The sequence below is a fragment of the Phodopus roborovskii genome, unplaced genomic scaffold, assembly GCF_943737965.1.
Source record: "Phodopus roborovskii unplaced genomic scaffold, PHOROB, whole genome shotgun sequence".
Lineage (NCBI taxonomy): Eukaryota > Metazoa > Chordata > Mammalia > Rodentia > Cricetidae > Phodopus > Phodopus roborovskii.
In genome coordinates, this window is record NW_026125457.1 from 54321 (window position 1) to 75250 (window position 20930).

At 41.2% G+C, this 20930-nt stretch overlaps 1 protein-coding gene across 1 annotated transcript in view; it reads left to right on the forward strand.

Moving 5' to 3' along the window:
- Nucleotides 1-16125, forward strand: part of LOC127215505 (myotubularin-related protein 10-like) — a 57627-nt gene extending 41502 nt beyond the window's left edge. Inside the window, 5 exon segments of the mRNA XM_051175924.1 lie at nt 2986-3155; nt 10314-10383; nt 10386-10483; nt 14386-14568; nt 15395-16125. Coding sequence (XP_051031881.1) covers nt 2986-3155; nt 10314-10383; nt 10386-10483; nt 14386-14568; nt 15395-15991 — 1118 coding nt within the window. The 3' untranslated portion in view covers nt 15992-16125.
- The last annotated feature ends 4805 nt before the right edge of the window (nt 16126-20930 follow it).

The window sequence follows — 20930 nt, forward strand, 5'->3', positions numbered from 1 at the left end:
TCAGTGTAGGCACATTGGAAAAGGGGACAAAGAAATCCAGTGACCCCTCAAGTCCATCTGACTGGGTCCTAACTTGAGACCCAAGTTAAATAGAGGACCAAGGATGTGCACACCTATGCAGTCCTGGTCAAGGTGTGGTCCCATCCAGCACTGACCCATCACTGCCTAGGCTTCAGTCTCATTCTATACAGTGGCTGACAAGTGTTAAAACTGTGTGAAGTCTCTTCCTGAGATGCAAGCTCACCCTCTGGTAGTACCATTTCCAGCTTAAGATTCTTGAGGTAGGGAAATTCTCATTTCCTTGGGGTTCATTGTTTTAACAGTCGGATAGTCAGATGGAGACACATATGTCTCTTTAAAATAGCTTTATTTCTGCCAGACTAGTTACAGCTGGATCACATTTTCTTTCTCAGCACAGATGAGGATGCTGATTCATCTCCATCCTTGCCATTACTGTCATTTATGTTATGTTCACTCAGGCACAGGTGAAGTGATAGTAGTTCATTGTGCTTTTCCTTTACATTTCTCTAATGTATTTCTTCTCTCTGTTGAGTTCTAAAGCTACAGGATTTATATTTTCTCTTTCTGTGTCCTGTCTGTCCATCCTTTTGTCTTTTGAAACACTAATTTAAAAACTTTGAAGCATAACATCTATTTTTTATAGTTCATGTTTTTATGTCATATTTAAGAACTGTTTGCCTAACTCAAGGTCACAAGGACATTTCCCTGTGTTTTGTTATATAGAACTGTTACAGTTTTAACTCTTAGAATTTAGGTCTTCAATCTATTTTGAATGACTTTGTGTGTGTATATGAGAGAGGGGGCGGTAAGAAGTTGAATTATGTCTTTTGCATGTGGATATTAAATAGCCCCAGCATCTATGTCTCTTTTATGTGGGTATTAAATAGACCCAGTATCATTTGTTGAAAAGACTTCATTTCTCCATTAAATTGCCTTGGTGCTTTTATGAAAAATTACTCATAAATGCCCAAAGTTTGATTTTACTATTATATTCCATTGAGCTTATGGTTCCTCAGTAAGCTTTAAAATTGAGACGCTTAACTATTCAGCTTGGTCTTTGAGGTTGTTCTAGTTATTCTGGATTATTGATATTCCTGTGTAATTTCTAGGGTTCAAAACAAAAAGGCCTACTGGAATGTTTATATGAGTATGCTGAATCCATAGATCAGTTTAGGGAGAATGTCATCTGTATGAAATTAGCCAAACTGAAATGAATGTCTCCCCATTTATTCTGATCTTCCTTCATTCGTCAGCAGTGGTTCCAGACTATACAAGTTTACACTGATTTATTAAATCTCCTGAATACATTTAAGGTATTCTTAGATATCTGTTTCTGTAGTTACAGTGTTTTCTTAACTTCATTTCCAGGCTTACTGTTTACTTATTGTTATACATTGAGTTCTTGTGATCTTACTTATTCTACTGGTCTTTTTCCTGGATTCCCTTAAATTTTTTTTCTTGTGTTTATGTGGTGTATGTATGCACATGTGTGTGGAGGCTAGAGATCAACATTAGATGTCATTTTCAATCACTCTTCACCTCACCTTTTGACATAGTGTCTTTCATTGAACCTGGAGCTCATAGATTTGGCTGGGCCAAATTAGCCAGTGAGCTCCAGGAATACATCTCTTTCTACCTACCCAGCACTGAGCTAATAGACACCCACTCAGCTTTTATGTGGGTGCTATGGATCTGAACTCAGGTTTTTATGCTTGCATGGCAAACATTTACCAACTAAGCCATCTATTCCTCATCCTTGATCTTTAATATACAGGGATTACATTGTTGACAGCTATAGTTTTTAATCTTTTTGATACTGTTGCCATTTATTTCTTTTCCTTGCCTAATTGTTCTGACTCAAGCCTCTTGTACAGTGTGCTATAGAAGTATTGAGAACAGACATCCTTGTCTCTTTCCTAATTTTAAGGAGAAAAGTATTCAGTCTTTTATCATTAAGGATGGTATTAGTTGTAGGGGTTGGGGAGATGTCTCTGATAAAGTTCCCTTTATTTACTAGTTTGCTAAGAGTTTTATTAGGAATAAATATAGAAGTTTGCCTCCAGATGATATTACTGACTTTTATTTTATTAATACGTTCAATAATGTATTAATTGTCAAATGCTAAAACAGTCCTGCACTCTATGGACTAATTCATAGATTTTCATAGTAATTTGTTATATTAGTATTTTGTTAATGACTATTACATCTATAATTTCAAAGGCTGTCAGTAGATAGTTTTCTTATCATTTTGCCTGGCTTTTATTTATCAAGGTAATTCTAGACTCGTTGAAAAGGACAATGGTTGAGTGGCAAGATACACAACCCTGATATTAGCTCTTGGGATACAGAGATAGGTGGACCATTGCCACCCTTGGTTTCATTGCAAGTTTGAGGCCAGTATAAATTACAATGAGACCTGTCTCAAAATGCAAAAAATCTGAAAAGAAAAGGAAAATAGCTATAAAGGGTGGGAAGGAAATGCTTGCCACCTTTTCATGTAATGGGACAATTCCATTCTATTGTTCACTTCTGAGTCACTGCCATGTGAAGTAAGTTGTCAGTGGAAAGATTGTGTTTTATTTAATATCCTTGACAAAACAGTAGTAGAATGTATTCTAGAAAGATGTTGTATCTCAAACGATACAACTGTGAGCAATGAACTGTATCTGCAAATAGTGACATATGAAAATCTGTCTAGAGTCAATGCTTCAGTGTGTAATGACATCTTCAGTGTAATGCAATAAATTAGGATAAAATATTGTAATCTGTTTTACTCACTGATGACTTTCTTTCTTTCTTTCTTTATTTTGGTTTATATGGATCTCATAGTTGAGAGTTGCTGGAACCCACTAAAATTCTCTTACATAGACTATCTAGAAGGCAATTTAAGTATATAATGTTGAGTTACCTAACTTACAATCAGGGTTTCTCTTGGTCATCATTTTCTTTCTATTTTATTGACAGAGGAGGAGGGAAGAGACTTGAGTTGTCTGGTAGCTTCCCTTGTTCAAGTGATGATGGATCCGTATTTCAGGACAATTACTGGATTTCAGAGCCTGATACAGAAGGAGTGGGTCATGGTAGGATACCAGTTCCTAGACAGATGCAACCACTTGAAGAGGTCAGAGAAAGAGGTAACCAGTCTCACTGCCTTACTAGACTTCTCTTAAAACAGCATATTTGTGTGTATGTGTGTGTATGAGAGAGAGAGAGAGAGAGAGAGAGAGAGAGAGAGAGAGAGACTAGGTGCAGGTCAGAGGACAACTTTCAGAAGTCAGTTCTCTTCTATCATGAGATGTTAGGGTAAAACTCAGGTCTTCATGTTCATGTGGTAAGTGCATTTACCCACTGAGCCATTTCATAGGACCCAAATTAGCACCTTTCAAATATACATGGGATAAAAAATTTGCCATTGTGAAAATGATAAGAGCCTCTTTCTTCAATCTTTCAGTATTGATTTAGCATGTCCTAGCTTTGTTAGTTAAAGGCTAATAGATTGGACTCCACATTGATATAAGATGACCATAGAGGCAGAGATGACCCCTGACCCCTGACCTCTAGCATCTGAGAGAACAGAGCCAGAGCAACTCCCTTCAAGCTGTTTGCCTGTAGGCTGTCTTGCAGTTTATCTCCTTTTCTCTGTAGGATGTCTTGCAGTTTATTTCCTTATCTCTGGGCCTTAGACACATGAGTTGGGTATTTAGTTACTCAGCCTTATAGCCCAGTTGTCAGAAAATCAAAACCTAGTTTGTCTGCACCATAGTGAGTATTTCAACTGAAAGAACATCATGGTCAGTGTTTCTAGGCAACAGCCTGATCCACCCCCATGCTTAATCCTAATGTAGGAGCACATGATATAGGAAAAAAAACAAGGCAACTTGACCCTACAAAACATAAGCCCACAACAGCTGATCCAACGATATTGGCATGGATGACAGAGACTTCAAAAGAATAATCAAAGAAGAGCTGACTGGACACCAGGATGTATTAAAAGACATTACAAATAAATAGCTGAGTGTGATTTTAAAAAGACAATTCAGGATCTGAAAGAGGAATTCAAGCGTCTCAAATCAAATTGAACTTTAGGAAATGAAACAATAAATTGAATAAACTTTGTTGGAAGCTTCACCAGTGGATTGTATCAAGTGAAGACAGATTATCGGGATATGAAAACATGGTAGATAAATTAGGAGACACAGTAAGCTTTGAAAAGTAGAAAGTAGGAATAGCACATACAGTATTGGGGGATATAATTTTAAAAAGACAATTTAAAAGTCATGGACATAGAAGAAGGAAAAGAGGTATAAGTCAAAGACTATTGAGTAAAATAATAGCAGAAATTTCCCAAATTTTGAGAGATGGTCATCCAGATACAGGATATTAAGCACTTTCGACTTAAAACAAGACTTCCAGATAGCATAATACAGCTTTTAAAAGTGTGTGTGTGTGTGTGTGTGTGTGTGTGTGTCTGCGTGTATGTGTGTGTGTGTCTGTGTCTGTATCTGTATGAGTATGAATGCAGAGTCTATGGTGGCCAGAAAAGAGCATTAGACTCTTCTGGAGCTGGAATTGTAAAGCCACTTGATGGTTCTGAGAATTAAACTTGGGTCCTGGACGAGCGGTGATGGTGCACACCTTTAATCCCAGCACTTGGGAGGCAGAGGCAGGTGGATCCCTGTGAGTTCAAGAAGCAGCCTGATTTACAAGAGCTAGTTCCAGGACAGCCTCCAAAAGAGAAGCTCTGTCTCGAAAAATCAAAAAACTTGGGTCCTGTGCCAGAGCAGTGTCCAGTTTATTTCTGTGATAAACACCATAACCAAAAGCAACTTGGGGAAGAAAGGGTTTATACCATCTTATACTTCCAGAGAATAGTTGATCACTGAGGGAAGTCAGTGCTGCTTATTGGCCTGCTTCTCATGGTTTCCTCAGCTTGTTTTCTTTTTCTTGTTGGTTTGAGACAGCATTTCTTATGTAGCTTTGGCTGCCTGAAACTTGTTCTTTAGACCAGGCTGGCCTTGAATTTATAGATTCACCTGCCTCTGTCTCCCTAGTGCTGGGGGGGGGGGGTTAAAGGTGTGTGCCACCACTGCCTTGCTCAGCTTGCTTTCTTATACAGCCAAGGACCAACTGCCTAAGGGTGGGACTGCCCACAGTGGGCTGGGCCCACCTATTTTGATGATTAAGCTTAAAAAAAAAAAAAAAAAAAAAAAAAAAAAAAGTGCTCTACAGACATCCCCCATAGGCCAGTCTAATGGAGATAGTTGCTCAAATGAGGTTTTTCCCAGGTGACTCTAGTTTCTGTCAGGTTAAGGAAAATAACCAGAACAAACAGCAAATGCTCTTAATCACTGAGTCATCACTCTAGTGCCATCATAATATATTTTAAAACACTAAATGAACGGAAAAATGAAAAACTATTGAAGGTGGCAGGATAAAAATGTCAAGTCACATAGAAAAATAAGCTCGTCATCATAACAGTGGATTTCTAAGTAGAAACTCTAAAGTCCAGGCAGCCTAAAATGATGTATTTTAAGCCCTGAAATAAAAAAATAAACAAAAAACCCAAAGCTATCAACCTAGGTTATTGTTACCAGAAAAATTATGCTTCATAATCAAAGGAGAAATAAAGACCATAGGAAATAAAGATCATAAGGTAAAATTCATTAAGCAGTCCCTGCAGGGAATACTGAATGGAATCCTAGAGAAAGAGAAACACAACCAGAAACAGTAAGCCCTACTAGAAGATTTGATAAGCAGGTGGAGAAGGAATCAAGGATTACAACAGGTGACAGGAGTTGGTTCATAGTTTTGAATAGTAACTCTAAACCTTAATGATTTTAAGTCTCTAATTGAAAGGGACAGACTATCAAGAGTGTTGGATTAAAAACGAGATTCCTCCCCTAAAAAAAACAAGATCCAAGTGTTTGTTGCCTGTAATAAACATACCTCACTGGCAAAGACAAAATGTAGTCTGAAAGTGGAAGGCTAGAAAAACATATTTCAAGAAAATTAAATCCTAAAGTAAGCAAGAGTAGCTGTCTGTATTCACATCCAACAAAGCAGACTTCAAAATTAGTTAGAAGACATAAAGTCACTTCATTGATAAAGGAAACAGTTCATCAAAACACCTAACACTTATAAACTGTTTCTAGCATGCATCAGATGCTAGAAACATTACTGGACATAATTGATCCCAATACAACAATTATGGATGGCATCAATACACCTTGTAGACTTGCATGTTTGAATACTTGGTTCCTGGATGACAAATTTATTTGGTTGGCTTTTATGGAAACTTTAGGAGGTAGATCCTCACTAAGGTAGGCCTTGAGGTTTATAACCTGAGCCTACCTCTTGCACTTCCTGGTCCATGGGACAAGCCACTGCCAAGCTTCTGCTACCATCCACTTCATAGCATCATCCCCACCATAACAGAGTTTATCCCTCAAACTGTCAACCAAAATAAATGTCCTGTGGGTTGCTTCTCATCATGTATTTGGTCACAGCAATAAGAAAACTAAGTAACAGAAAATTGGTAGCAATAAGGGGAGCCATTGCTGGCATAAACCTGAAAATTTCTAGGCCTTTGGAACTGATGTTCTGAAGGAACTTTGAAGAGTTTGGAGGTTCAATATAACATAGCCCCAGAACTCTCTAACACAATTTAATTCGAGTATGAGTGGGAAAGACAAGAGAAGTGTAGAAACATGTAGAGTGCAGACCATGCTCACGGGGTTCCAAAAGGGAACAAGGACTAGAAGCTGTTCATGGAATAGTCTGTCAGTCTAGCTGTGCTATGCTCAGGTCCTGAAAACTTGAGTGAGGCAGAACTCAAAAGTAATAGGCTAACTGGTTTAGCAGAGGAAATTTGAGGACAGCAGAGTACTCAGGCTGCAGAATGGTTATAGTTCACTCTGTTTACCCAGATTTACAGCGAGGGGAGCAGAAAGTGGAGCAGGATGACATTGAGTGTATTTCTGGCAAGGGAAGGAGTGTGAATCTGATTAAAGTTGTAGACAGAGATGTGCCACTGATGGGGAAAGGGGCTTGAACCAGATTAAAGTTGGTAACAGGGTCACTGCAGAATGGCTGACTCTTAAAACGACTAATGTCATGAAGGGGAAACCTTGAACTTTAAAAAACAGTAAAAAGTGCTTTGGGGGCAAGGCCTTGCCCAATGCACATTCATTTTTAAGAATTTCTGTCCATCAGAGCACCCTGCTGACAGACGGTCCTAGGGGTCAGTGGCAAGGAACTCAAAAGTGTAACCAAAATACCTGACTTACAGCTGTGCTCTACCTTGAGCTATCAGAGAACTTGGCATTGTTCACATGGTTACAGGCATGCAGAATGCAAGACAGGGGGGTGGGCTTTCACCAATTTTTGATAAAACCATCATTTTTTTTTATCGGAAACTGTTTCCTATGTGGACATCTGGATATGTTATGCCTGAAGCTGTGAAGGTGAAACCTAAGTTGCAGTGGGGACCCCAAGATATTTGAGATGCCAACAAGCTGCTGGCACTGTATGGAACTGGGCTGAGGGAGAGACCATATGTGTTAGAGGCTATAAACTCCCATGAGCACACATGACCTGTCACAAACCCCAAGTTCCAGGGTTAGAGCCACTTCCCCATGCTGGTTTTCAACCTTGCTTTGGTGTCATTTTATTTGTTTGTTTTGCTTTGCCTTGCTTCATTCCTTCCTTTTGAGTGGGAATGTTTACTCTGTACCAGTCTATGTTAGAGGTAACTTATTCTCTAATTCCATAGGGGCTTACCAGTAGAAGTTTACTGGGAGTCTCAAAAGAGACAGGGCTTTTAAATTTCTGAATAAGGTTAAAGCTGTGAGACTAGGGGACTTAGGGAGAGACTAATGCATTTTGCACCGAGCAGGTCATGAGCCTATGGGCATCATTGGTAGAGTATTGTGTTTGAATGTGAATGTTTTCGGTTCATATGTTTGGGCACTTGGTCCAGCTAAATAGCTGTTTCGGTAGGCTTTGGGATGTTTGGGTAGAACCTTGCTATCGGAAGCGACATACTAGTGTTAAGCTTTGTGAGTCATAGCCTAGCACTACTTTCTGTCTGTTCCCTGTGGCTACCATGCTACCATGCTTTTCCCACTGTAGACTATACTCCTTCAGACTGTTAGCCAAAACAAGCCTTTCCTTCCATAGACGACTTCTTATCAGGTGTTTGAATTTAGTGATGAACTGACACACCTTCTCCTGAATCCATAAGTCATTCAGAAAAATAAAAACAAAGCCAGCACAATTGAACTGAATCACAGAGCAAATGCATTTAATGGACATCTGCAGGGTATTCTACTTAACAGTTGCAGGATACACATCAGCAGCTCATGGAAGTTTCTCCAGAATAGATCCTATTTTAGGACATAGCATTCTTAGCAAATGAAAACCAAAATGGAAGAAGCAATGATAGTGGTGCCATGATACCTAACTAAAAGTCATACTGTAGAGCAAAAGAAACAAAACCAGCATTGGGCTGGCACAAAAGGACATGCAGTCCAATATGAAAGAAACAGCCAACTAAGAGATAAGGCCATACAACTGCAGCTATGAACTAAAAGCATACACTGGGGAAAAGACAGTCTCTTTAGTAAATGGTTTCTGGGAAAACAAGATTATCCATATTTAGAAGACTGGAATTTGATTCCTTCCTCTGCCTGAAAAAAAAAAATCAATTCAAAATGAATCAAAGACCTTATAATGTAGGAATATTGAATCCACTAGAGGAAAGCATTCAGGAAGTACAGGCACAGGCAAGCAGTACAGATTTGGATGAGGGGTAGAGGCAACTCTTACACAGTGCTGGTGGGTATGTAAATTAGTGAAGCCCTCACAGGAATCAGTATGGAGGTGGCAGCTTACAGTTCAGAGGTTCAGTCCATTGTCATGGTGGGGAGCCGTTCAGTCAGACGTAGTGTTGGCTACATCTTGATCAGAAGGCATCAGGAAGTAGTCTCAGACACTGGGAAGTAGCCTGGGCATAGGAAACCTCAAAGCCCACCCCCTCAGTGACACACTTCCTACAACAAAGCCACACTTAATAGTGCCACTCCCTATGAGATTATGGAAGTAAGTTACATTCAAATTCACAAGGTTTCTAAAAATCTAAAATAGGAACTACCTTATGATCCAGCTGTATACTGGAAGGGTCAAAAGTCACATACAAAAAGCATTGCCCATGTTCATTGGGAAGTCAGCTTAGGTATCCAGCGCATGTATACAAGACATAGTACAGTAACATAAAAAGGAAGGACCTGTAGTGCAACTGGAGGTCATGATCAAAATAAGCCAGACTTGGGAAGACAGATCACGTATTTTCTCTTAGTGGGGGAATTACTACTAGGAAATAGGGAGGGGATAAGTATAAGAGGGCAGGTAGTAACAGTCAACATATACATGTATGAAAATGCCATTATGCTGTCCCCTATTGTATAGAATTAAATGCTAAGCATATCCTAGCTAACTAAAATCACCTTTGGAGTTTCACAGTTCCTGGTAATAGACCATAGCAGTTAGAAACTGAGATTTTGAGAGGAATGTCTTTGTGGCCTCCTGGGCTCCCCGTTTTGCTGCAGAAGGCCCTGCAAATGCTTCTGGAGCCAGGCAGCCAGGTTGACTCAGTCAGTGTTGTTTCAGAAAGTACCCTTGATTAGTGGTAGAGCATGCAAATGAGTTGCCAGCAGCTGCTGCCCAGGAGTATAACCTCGGGCTGATGCCAAGCGGTTTTATGAAACTTGGGGAATTTCCTGGATGGTGAACATGCTGGTCAACCAGAAGTTACAGGGTTTGGCTGAGCATGTTGTGTTGCTCTATAGAACCACTTGCAGGATGTTTAAACACATGGTTTGCTTCTCCACAAAGTGTGCTTTTACCACACTTGCTAAGCTAAGAAGTTTTATTTTTTATTTTTTTTTTTTTTGAGACAGGGTTTCTCTGTGTATCCCTGGCTGTCTTGGAACTAACTCTGTAGACCAGGCTGGCCTTAAACTCACAGAGATCTGCCTGCCTTTGCCTCCCAAGTGCTGGAATTAAAGGCGTGCACCAATGCCGCCTTGCACTTTTTTTTTTTTTTCTTTTAAATTAAATGTGTGTCTTGACATAGATAGGTTTAATTTGTTCACATGGTCTTAGTTTAGCTCAGCCAAGTATTTGAGGCTTAGGTATTTTCTTGTTAGTCTCTTTAGTATCAATAATACTAAAGAATGCATGTGACAGCCAGAGGCCAGCATTAAATAATTCCTTTTTCTGTCTGTATATGCCAGTCTCCTTTATTCTTGCTATTCTTGGATACCACATGGCAGCTGTTAGAGCAATATCCAGCTGCCTTCGAATTCTCGAGACATACTTAGCAGTGCTGTGTGACAGTACCCGGATCTCACTGTTCGGCACATTCCTGTTCAACTCTCCTCATCAGCGGGTGAAGCAGAGCACGGTAAGTGACATGCTGGCTGTGACTACTACTTGTATATATGGGCATATACATTTTGTGTGTAGTGTGTATTAAGCATGTTCTCTCGTGTGTGTAGGTGTATGTGAATGTGAAGGCCTGAAGTTGATGTCTGGTGTCTTCCTCTGTCACTTTCCACTCTTGTGTTCTTGAAACAAATCTTTTACAGAACCTAGAGCTGCCCATTCTGGTTAGCTAGCTAGCTAGCCACCTTGCCACAGGAATTATCTGTGTCTCCCGAGTTTTGGGATCACAGAAATTGCTACCATCCTGCCCTGCTTTTACATGGTTCTAGGGTTCTAGGTTTCCAAATTCTGGTCCCCATGCCTGCACAGCCAGTGCTTTATCCACTGAGCCATCTCTCCAGTGCTGCCCCCTTCACAACTTTGAAATATAATTGAAGTACAGTTAACTGCATGTTTAAAATATGTGACATAAATTTTTACCTTTCAAAATAATTTCAGAATGCATTAAATATTCTAATTTTGTTTTTATTAATGAAGATTTTGTTTTCCTCTGCAAATTGCTTATAATAAATGTGTTTAAGGGTATCAGTTACTTTAACCACATTAAATTAAGTAGACCTTTGGATTTTTTCTTTTGGTTGAGTATCAGATACAGGGCCTTGTATATGCTACTGAGTTTGAGCCCTGGCTCAGTACCTCTCCATCGACGTTTTATTTTTCCTTTCCACTTTGAGACAATGTGTGTTAGTTACTTAGACAGGCCTTGACCTGGCTGTCCTAAGCCTCAGCTTCCTGCATAGCTGGGCTCACAGTACTGAGCTGGCTGCCTCACTTGGACTTCTGGGTTACTCCTCACGCATCTGAGTTGGTAATCAATAGCTGAAGACATTTATTTCCTGATAAGTCAGTAGGATAAAAGCTCTCTTTCTACTGTTTCTTACGGAGTTTTGCATCTCCTTTGCCTGCTACATCTCTGCAGAGAAAAGAGATGCAGGTTCAATATTCCCAGTAAGCCAAGATGTGGAAATACTTAGATTAATAGAAAAATGTGTTATTAAGTCAGAGCTAGCCAATAAGAAACCACAGCCAACGTCCAACAGTTTTATAATTAATATAGCATCTGCATGTTTCTTTGGGGCTGTGAAGGGTGGCAGGACCTGCCACGCCAGAGATTTAATCACAACAAAATGGCACCCAACATGGGGCATGAACCCACAACCCTGAGACTGACACCAGATAATTCAGGTAGTAAGATTTTGGGATTCACTACAGGCTGATTGAGGTTTATTTGGGGAGAATTCATTTACACAAGAAATAGTCGACTGCTACCGGTTCCCCGCTCCAAGGATCTCCTCTGATCCTCTCTTTCTTTGACCTGGAAGTGAGTAAGTACATCCAGGTCGGTACCCAGACCTAGACTTCACTGGTCATGCCCACACCTGTCCCCTCACCCCAATGGGTGTGGTCAGTACAACAGATGTGATAGGGTGGATATCTCGCTACAAGCAGCCACTATGGGTAGATTGCATCTGTTCGTAGAGCTGGAGGAAGAAGACTCAGGACTAAGAATATGGAGCCATTCTGGAGACAAGCCTACCACTGGTGTGAATCTTCCTGGGAAGAGCTCAGAAATGCAGCAGGGATGGTAGAGGGAAGCCTGAGGGTAGCTTCTGTGGCCTTGAGGGATCATCCACTCTGACCATCAGCTTTAGCTCTGAGGCCCCAGTCTAGGTTGTGTGGCCTCACAGCAGGAATTCTTAATTCTATTCCAGTCTAGAAAATTCTAGGTCTGTGGTTCTCTTAGAAATAGGCTTGAAAAACAAGTTCCACATCCGCAAATTGGGTCCATCATGTAAAAAGTAGTGCCTCTGGCAATGGAGTACTACTCAGCAGTAAAATGGAAAAAAAAAGGACATCATGGAATTTGTTCTTGTAGGGAAATGGATGGAACTAGAAAAAAACTTGTTCTGGGTAAGGTAAACCCAGGCCCAGAAAGACAAACACAGTATGTACTGACACATAAGTGGATATTAGTTGTAAAGCAAAAGACAACTAGACTAAAGTCCACAACTCCAGAGAGGATAGGTAACAAGGAGGGTCCAAGAGGGAAACATATGGATCTCCCTGGGAAGGGAAAATATAAGAGATCTCCTGGGTAAACTGGGGGGTGAATATGAGGGAATAGGAACATGAGGGCTCATGTTGGGTGGGTTGAGGCCTGATAGAGGGGGAAGAGTAATGAAAGATGTCTTGATAGGAGGGCCAATTTGAAGTTAGGGAGAAACCTGGTACCAGAGAAACTGCAGGAACTCACAAGGATGGCCCCAGCCAAGACTCCTAGCAATAGTGGAGAGGGTGCTTGAACTGGCCTTCTCTTGTAGTTAGATTAGTGACTACTCTAATTGTCGTCAGAGTCTTCATCCTTAGCGCTTGAGCTGGCTTTTGGGGAACCTATTCCCCATGCTAGGTTGCCTTGTCCAGCCAGCCTTGATGCAAGGGAAAAGCTTCATCTTGAACCTTTCTGGATGGAGATGGAGGAGGAGTGGATGAGGGGGCAGTAGATGGGAGGTGGGGGAGGGGAAGAGGAGAGGGAGGAGAAACTGTGGTCAGTATGTAAAATAAATGAAAAAATTTAATACAAAGCAAAAAAGCAGTAGTGCCTTTGGTCAACTATGACATATACATGTGTCCAGGTATGAGAGACAAAGAGCACTAGTCAGGCTATTTTAGCTAGGAGTGAGGAGCATCCTAGAGAGGAATACTAGACCTTGATTGATTAGGGACTTGGCTTGATTAGGGAAAGAATGAGTATGGGGTGGGCAGGTTTTGTTTCACATGAGAGTCCTCAGAACACAGGCAGCAAGATTGGTCAACACTGCTGCTTTGGAGAATCCAGGACTCCAAAGAAACTCTTGTTTCTGTGTTAGTTTTTACATTGATCAGATTGAGAAGGAAATCTTATGCAATCTATTCTATGTCTTCCTACAAAGATTTAACATTTCCTAAGGTAAATCTGAAACCCAGAGGCTCTAAAAGTATAGAAATCTTACTGTGTCCCTAAAATAAATGACTTCCCAGATACCTGCAGTCTTACCACCTCATGAGTTGTATGCCTTCATTACTGAGAGTTCACTCTTCTGGGCTTTTCCCCTTCACTGACTCATGCATGTCTGTCTCCTGTACATGCATGTGTACACATGTATGCATGTACGCACACACATGTACACACACAACTTAACCATTTCTCCATGATTTCAAGCTTCCCCTGCCTGTGATGTTATAATAACCAGATTGCTCTACATTTTTTGGAACATTTATACTTTGCACTTTTTATAATTTCAAACAAATTCTTGGCCTTTTAAAGGACAAAGTTTGTAAAAGATTGAAGTTTCCAAATAGACAAAAGGATCGGCCATATCTTTTCGCATCTTGTTGAACTTGATATAGCCTGCTGTCACTGCACTCAGATGTGGGTCCTTGTTCTGTGTCATTAGGGTGACTGCTTTCTTTGATTTTAGAGGGTCTGGGGCTACCTTGCAGAGGAGCCCATCTCTGTCCTATGCTATAGGACATGCTGTCACACAGCTGTTTCAGTTGTTCCATTTGCTGTTGTGTGAACCTAAGTTTAGGCTACAGCCTAAAGCCGGGATGTCAACAGTAGTATAAGGTTTGCAGTACCATTTAGTGAAATGTTTTGTTTTTTCAGTTAGCACCTTTGTCCAGAGTATAAAGCCTCCTTGGTGCCAAGGCTGGGAATGTGCTGAGCAAGCAGTGTGTCTCTTGCTCACATCCCATCATAATATTCAGAGTAGAATTGGTGCTTCCATGAGGGCTGAGTGCTCTAGTGACAAACTCTCCTGAGGGTGCAGGCACGAGAAAAGGTAGGGGTGTGTACTTCTCACATGTGTGTTTTCCTTACAGGAGTTTGCTATCAGCAAAAATATTCAGTTGGGTGATGAAAAGGGCTTGAAATTCCCCTCGGTTTGGGACTGGGCTCTTCAGTTCACAGCAAAGGACCGGACCCTTTTCCACAACCCCTTCTACATTGGCAGGAGCACGCCTTGCGTGCAGAATGGCTCCAGGAAGACCTTCAAGCGCACAAAGGTAAATTGCAGACAGCAGCACAGTAGCAGTAGAAAACCCATTCCCACATACCCAGTGCTATGTCGTTAGACATGGTGTCTTTACAAGTGTTAGACACAGGCACTTTGCCAGGAGGCAGCTAGTGCAGATTTTGAGAACCCTCCCTATCGCGGTTAAATAAGGATCAGGATAAACAAATAGGCCAAATAGATGTTTATTCAGGGAGAAATTACTTACAACCTAGACAGATGAACACCAGGAAATTCAATCCGATGCTCTCCTCTCTGAGTCCAGCCAGCAGGAGAGCTTTTCCCAGCTCTTTCTCTGACCTCCCTCCACAGGTCACTTCCGCCCATGGCTCCACCCCCCAATGGGCGTGGTCAGTGCCACAGAAGGACTCTCTCACTACACCTCCCTTTTTAACTGATGTAATAATATCTTAACTTTTTTCTTAGTGATCGAGGCACAGGCCCTTGAAGCTTTGTCAGCATAAGAGATGGCAGCTAGCCGCTCTAAGCCAGACTTCTTGATAGCATGCCCCTTCTTTCTAGAAATCACCTAGTGTAAAATTTTTCCTTACCCTCACAGTCTTATGAGCATGCACCAAAGCAAATGCTACTTGCATTCCTTCCACTTTCCTTCTGACATGGTGATTACCTTGGAGAGTCAACCCAGAAAGCTAGTTCAGAGAAGACCATCATAAGCCCCACAAGGGAAAGAAGGATCATGTCCTCCAATGGCAAACCCTCCCAACATCTATTAATCCTAGCGGGTTACACTATACCACTCGTCCTTTTGAAAAGTGGGAGCTCCAGTAGACTAATGCCAAGATCTGTCTTCTGTGCAGAAAAGCTACAGCTCCACATTGAGAGGAATGCCGTCGTGCCTAAAGAATGGAATCATCAGTGACCAAGAGCTGCTTCCGAGGAGAAACTCACTAATACTGAAACTGAAAACAGACTCACTGCAGCACACTGACAGCCAGAAAAGTGGAGTGGAACAGTATTTTAAAGAGTGGTTTTCCAGACCAGCCAACCTACATGGCATTATCCTGCCACGTCTCTCTGGAACACACATAAAACTGTGGAAATTGTGCTACTTCCGCTGGGTCCCTGAGGCACAGATCAACCTCGGGGGCTCCATCATGGCCTTCCACAAGCTCTCTGTGCTGGCTGATGAGGTGGACATGCTAGGCAGGATGCTGAGGCAGCATCGGAGTGGCCCTCTAGAAGCTTGCTACGCAGAGTTGGACCAGAGCAGGATGTACTTCAGAGCTACAGGTCCACACGACACCCTGAGGACACCAGAGTTTCTCTCCTCTTCTTTTCCATTTTCTCCTGTAGGAAATCTGTGCAGACGCAGCATTTTAGGGACACCATTAAGCAAATTTTTAAGTGGGGCCAAAATATGGTTATCTACTGAGACATTAACAAATGAAGAGTGAACAAAGGTATTTTCTGAACATACTGTAAGAAGTTGTACATTTCCCCCTATGAACTGAAATAGCTAATCTAGGCACTTAAAATGGTCATTTTATATGTAAGAAATTTGCACTAATATTTAAAATTCATTTAATCATGCTGCCTTCAGTTATCCTAGGGGAATGTGACTTTTGGGATTTTTGTCCTCTGTCTGGCTCATCTGGGTCATCTGCCACACACATTCCCCATTGTTACACCTGTAATCACAGTAGTGAGGTTTCTCTGCTGTGTGGATTTTGTCAACATCTATTTTCCTTCTACCTATTAAAGGTTATCTGATAGTCAGATTACAACCATAAGAAGGTGGAGAGGGAAGTTCATAAATTAGTATGTAAAGCATTTCCAGGACATCTGATAAAACTCCCAATAGGCCTCAGTTGGCATCTATATATTTTTCTCTGGTTGAACTTAGCTAATGAGGGTTTTGTGTTTTGGGGTTAGGCATTATTTTAATTCACCTCATTTAGGACCATAGATCACTGTGTTTCAAAATCACAGATTTGCTTTAGTTCCGTACACTAACTTTTAAAAATGCACTGTAACTTTAAAGCATTCATTGTAGCTAATTAAACCTAGAAGTGCCTTTGACATTGAGATAAGAGCAACAAAGTATCTAGAATAAGAAAGGGTAGTAGTCCCACTTTTTAGAGTTAGGGCATTCAGACTCCACTGCATATTGGGAATAGCTTCTTGCCAACAAGCTTTACCAATAGACAGTAATCTCCAGACCCACAATTTTGTCCTTCAGGAAGTCACCCTGCAATCTATGGGGTGCAGCCCTTACAGGCTCTTTAGGCATCAGATGCACAGCTCCAGCTGTGGCTGAGGTGCCCAATAATGGACAGGAGCATGCCACACTCTGAGCATGGGCTGCTGGGAGTGCATGATCACATCAGCTGGCATGCTGATATAGGCCAGCACTCCTGCTAAGAAATAACTGGTGGGGTTCCTGACATGGACACATGCACAGACTAGAGAAGAGGACTTCCCCAATTATTGCCATTTTAATGCACAGAGATGCTCCCCCCCCGCCCCCGCTGGTTTAGGGGACAATGGCAAGAGGGTGAGAAGCTCATCTGAAGTCCTTGTTCCAAGTCACACTAATCACCTGGCCAGCTTTACAAGGCCAAGTTCAGAAGCTCCCAAGTGTTGATGTGGGGAGGGCTTCTTTTCCCCATTTAAAGGTGGATAATTCATAGTGGACAATGGCAGTGTCTTAAATCACCACCTTGGATTTCAAAATATTTTATAGTAAAGTGCTGATTTAGTTGGTTTCTTTTCCTAAAACAGAATTTCTCCAGATAGTTTGACCTGTATATGTGCTGCATAGCCATTTCTTTTTTTACCTTTTCAAACTGTTTAATGATATTTTTGCATTTAACAGAGCAGATGTTCTTAAAGGACTCCTAAGAAGTTCAGATCTCATGGCTAACCTAATGTTTCCACCCATCTGTCACCTACAGAAAAAGGGTTCTTGTTAACTTCTACAGAAAGCATATCAGCAGTGAGGAAGCTCAGTCCCTAGCTGCACAGCAGCCCTGGGCCCTGAGACATGACGACACTCCCACTGGAACCTGACAGTAATTCCCCCATTTTCATTAAGCTATTGTGCTACTTCTATAAATTGTTCTAGATTTATTTGGGGGTTGAGAATTCATTTCTTGGTAATTTTCATCCCTTGCATTTACTTCAACTCCTTTAAGAACTTTGTTTTTGTTAACTTACAAAAAGGTCAGGTACTATTAACACTACTTTATGATGGAAATTACATATTTTTGTACAGAAATCAATTATAAATGTTTGTACATTTCCACTGGGTGGTTGTTATATCATGATTATTGTGCCACAGCTTACTGTGCATATTTGTAAAACAGCTCCAAAGTCCTAGTGTGACCTATGGTACAACTGCTTGTCACCTCTATTAGCAAAAGTGACACTGTGGTGGCAGAAGAGGTAAGCATGGCTGCATGCAGCATACCAAAGAGCTCAATGCCCCTATCTCCAAGGTCCTATGGGCAGAGCCTGTGCTGTTGGTGCCAATGCAAAGGCCGATGACACTGGACATTCTAGTGCTAACCCTAAAGGTGGGGTGTCTTACTGTTTTATGATGGGAACCAATTCTAAAACCAAAAATGCCTAACTTTATATAAGGAAAGGACATTAATTTGTACTGACAGAAGATGAAAAATATTCAACACATTTTTCAACAAGATCTTCTTGCTGTTGCAGTAACCTCAAGTACTTAAGACTTGGTTTTGAGATAAAAACCAAAACCTTTGTGCCTAAATACAACTGATGAGCTGAAATAGGATGAGCAGGTTGCCTGGATACTGCTCAACAGAAAGGATGTAAAGGGAATTCTGACTGCTAAATAAAATTTCCATTGAAACCATTTGTTGTAGTAGTCACCAGTATAGCAACTGGTGATGGGAGGCTTCTGCTCCTACCTGTACTTGCATATCCTTTATTCATCGTTCTTGAATATCATCTAAAATGGGATGGAGAAACAGCTTTCACATCAATTCAGAACTGGCTGTAGGCCACCTAGGTATCAATGAACTGTCCTAGCTGCTCTGACACTAAGGAATTCTGATTCTCTGAGTCCCTGGAGACTGGGACCCCACATTGAGTCCTGAGCCTGCTGTATAAAATCACCTCCTTCTAGGTCCCTTCTCCAACCTGAGGCTCTTTCAAGCAGTAGTAGTAAGCAGTCCTGTTACAATGTATAAAATTACCCTGATCTAGTCAATGGGGGTATTCCTAAAAGGATGTCCAAATGTGTTGGCATTGGTCTTGCCTTTGTTAATCTAGCTTCAAGTGCTTACAGATAGAGATATAAGAAGTAATGACATGGATTTATTTTATAATCCTGTTTTATTAACAAGGAGTTTTCCGAAGGCCACTCTGGCCAGAGAAGCTGGTAGCCTAACTGCAGATCTAACTTCTCAGCTCCTCCAAATCCAATCCCCCAGTCTCACCCCCAGCTCTGTAACAGACCACCCACTGTAGACTCCTCTTCCTTTCTGCCACTCATCTCCAATACATCACCCAGACCTCCTCTTCTAACCTTCCTTCCCCTTTCTCATTCCATTGTCCCAGCCCCCCAAACAAGAACAGGCACTCTCTGGGAACCCACAGGTCACTCTGGGCCAGGGAACCAGGTGGCCTAACTGCAGATCTTCACCTCTCTGCCCTGTCCTCTAAATCCAGCACCCCTATCCCATCCCTAACTCCCTAGCTAACCACCTACTGTGGCCTCTCCATCCTCTGTCCCCATCTCCAGCAGACCACACAGGAATCTTCTCCAATCTTCCTACTCATCCTATTATCCCAGCCACCAACTCCAGCAGGCATTACCTGAGAACCCTCCTACCAAGGCTGCTAGAGAAGCAAGTAGGGCAGCGAAGTAGGTAAGTGAGCTCCAGATCTTCATTCTCCATCCTCTTCTCCAAATCCAATTCCCCAGTCATCCTCAGCTCTGTAGCAAACTATCTGTTATGACTTCTCCTCACTCTCTGCCCCTATTCCTAGGGGAATAAACAGAACCTGGTGGGACACCCTGCTTTCTTCCCTTCTGTGGATCCTTAACCATCCCCTCACAGTCCATCCCCATTCCTAAATGTCAGTTCCCAACACCTACAAACACATTTTAACTGGAACTCTCAGTAGCTGCACCTAGCAAAATCCCTGAAGTTCCTACCAGGAGGCACATAATCATCACACCATCCTGAGGACCACAAAGGGCAAGAGGAACCAAGGAGCAAAACCCACTCAACCAGGACAAGACCAGATATCAGCATCTAGAATTACTGTCATCGCCAGGACTCAGATACCTAGACACCAATGTAAAAACACAGTAACAGCTAGGACAATATATATATATATATATATTATATATATATATATATATATATTATATATATATATATATATATATCTACTAGAGCCCAGAAAACTACCACAGTAGACCCTAAGAATTTAAAATAGCTGAAGAATAAGAGAAAGACCATAAAACAGCCTTTATGAATGATAGAGGTTCTTAGGAGTAAGTCTCTTCAAAAAATCTAGGAAAACACAAAGGAAATGAACAAAAACAATCCAAGACATAATTATGGAAATAGGATCAATGAAGAAAACCCAAACTGAGAGAAATCTGGAAGTGAAAAATTCAGGAAATCAAACAGGAACTTCACAGGCAACCCGTACTAACAGAAGACAAGAGATGGAAGAGAGAGTCTAAGACATTGAAATCATAAAAGAGATGGATACTTTAGTCAAAGAAAATGTTAAATCTGAAAAGACATCCCACTACAAAACACCCAGGAGACCCGGGACACTATGAATAATAGAAATAGAGGAAGGGGGAAGAAACACAGGTCAAAGACACAAAACATTTTTGACAATTCAGAAGAAAATTTCCCCATTCTAAAGGAGATGATTATCAGGGAACAAAAAGCACACAGAACACCAAATAGACTGGGCTAGAAAAGAAAATTCCCTTGGTACATAATAAAACTCTAAATTACAGAATAAAGAAAGACTATTAAAAGCTGAAAGGGAAAAAGACCAAGTAACATGTAATGGCAAACCTATTATAATTACTAACTCTAAAAGTCAAAAGGTCCCAGTCAGATATTCTACAAAAATCTAATTAGAGACCAGAGATAGCAGTCCAGACTTCTATATCCAGAAAAAAACTTTCAGTCAAAAGTGGAGAAAATAAGATATTCCATGATAAAACCAAATTTAAACAATGTCCATCTACAAACCCTACAAGACCCTAGAAAGAAAAATCCAATCTAAAAAGGTTAACTACACCCAGAAAAACACAAGGAATAAATAATCCCAGATGGAAGACACACACACACACAAACACACACCCACGCACACCACCACCACCAC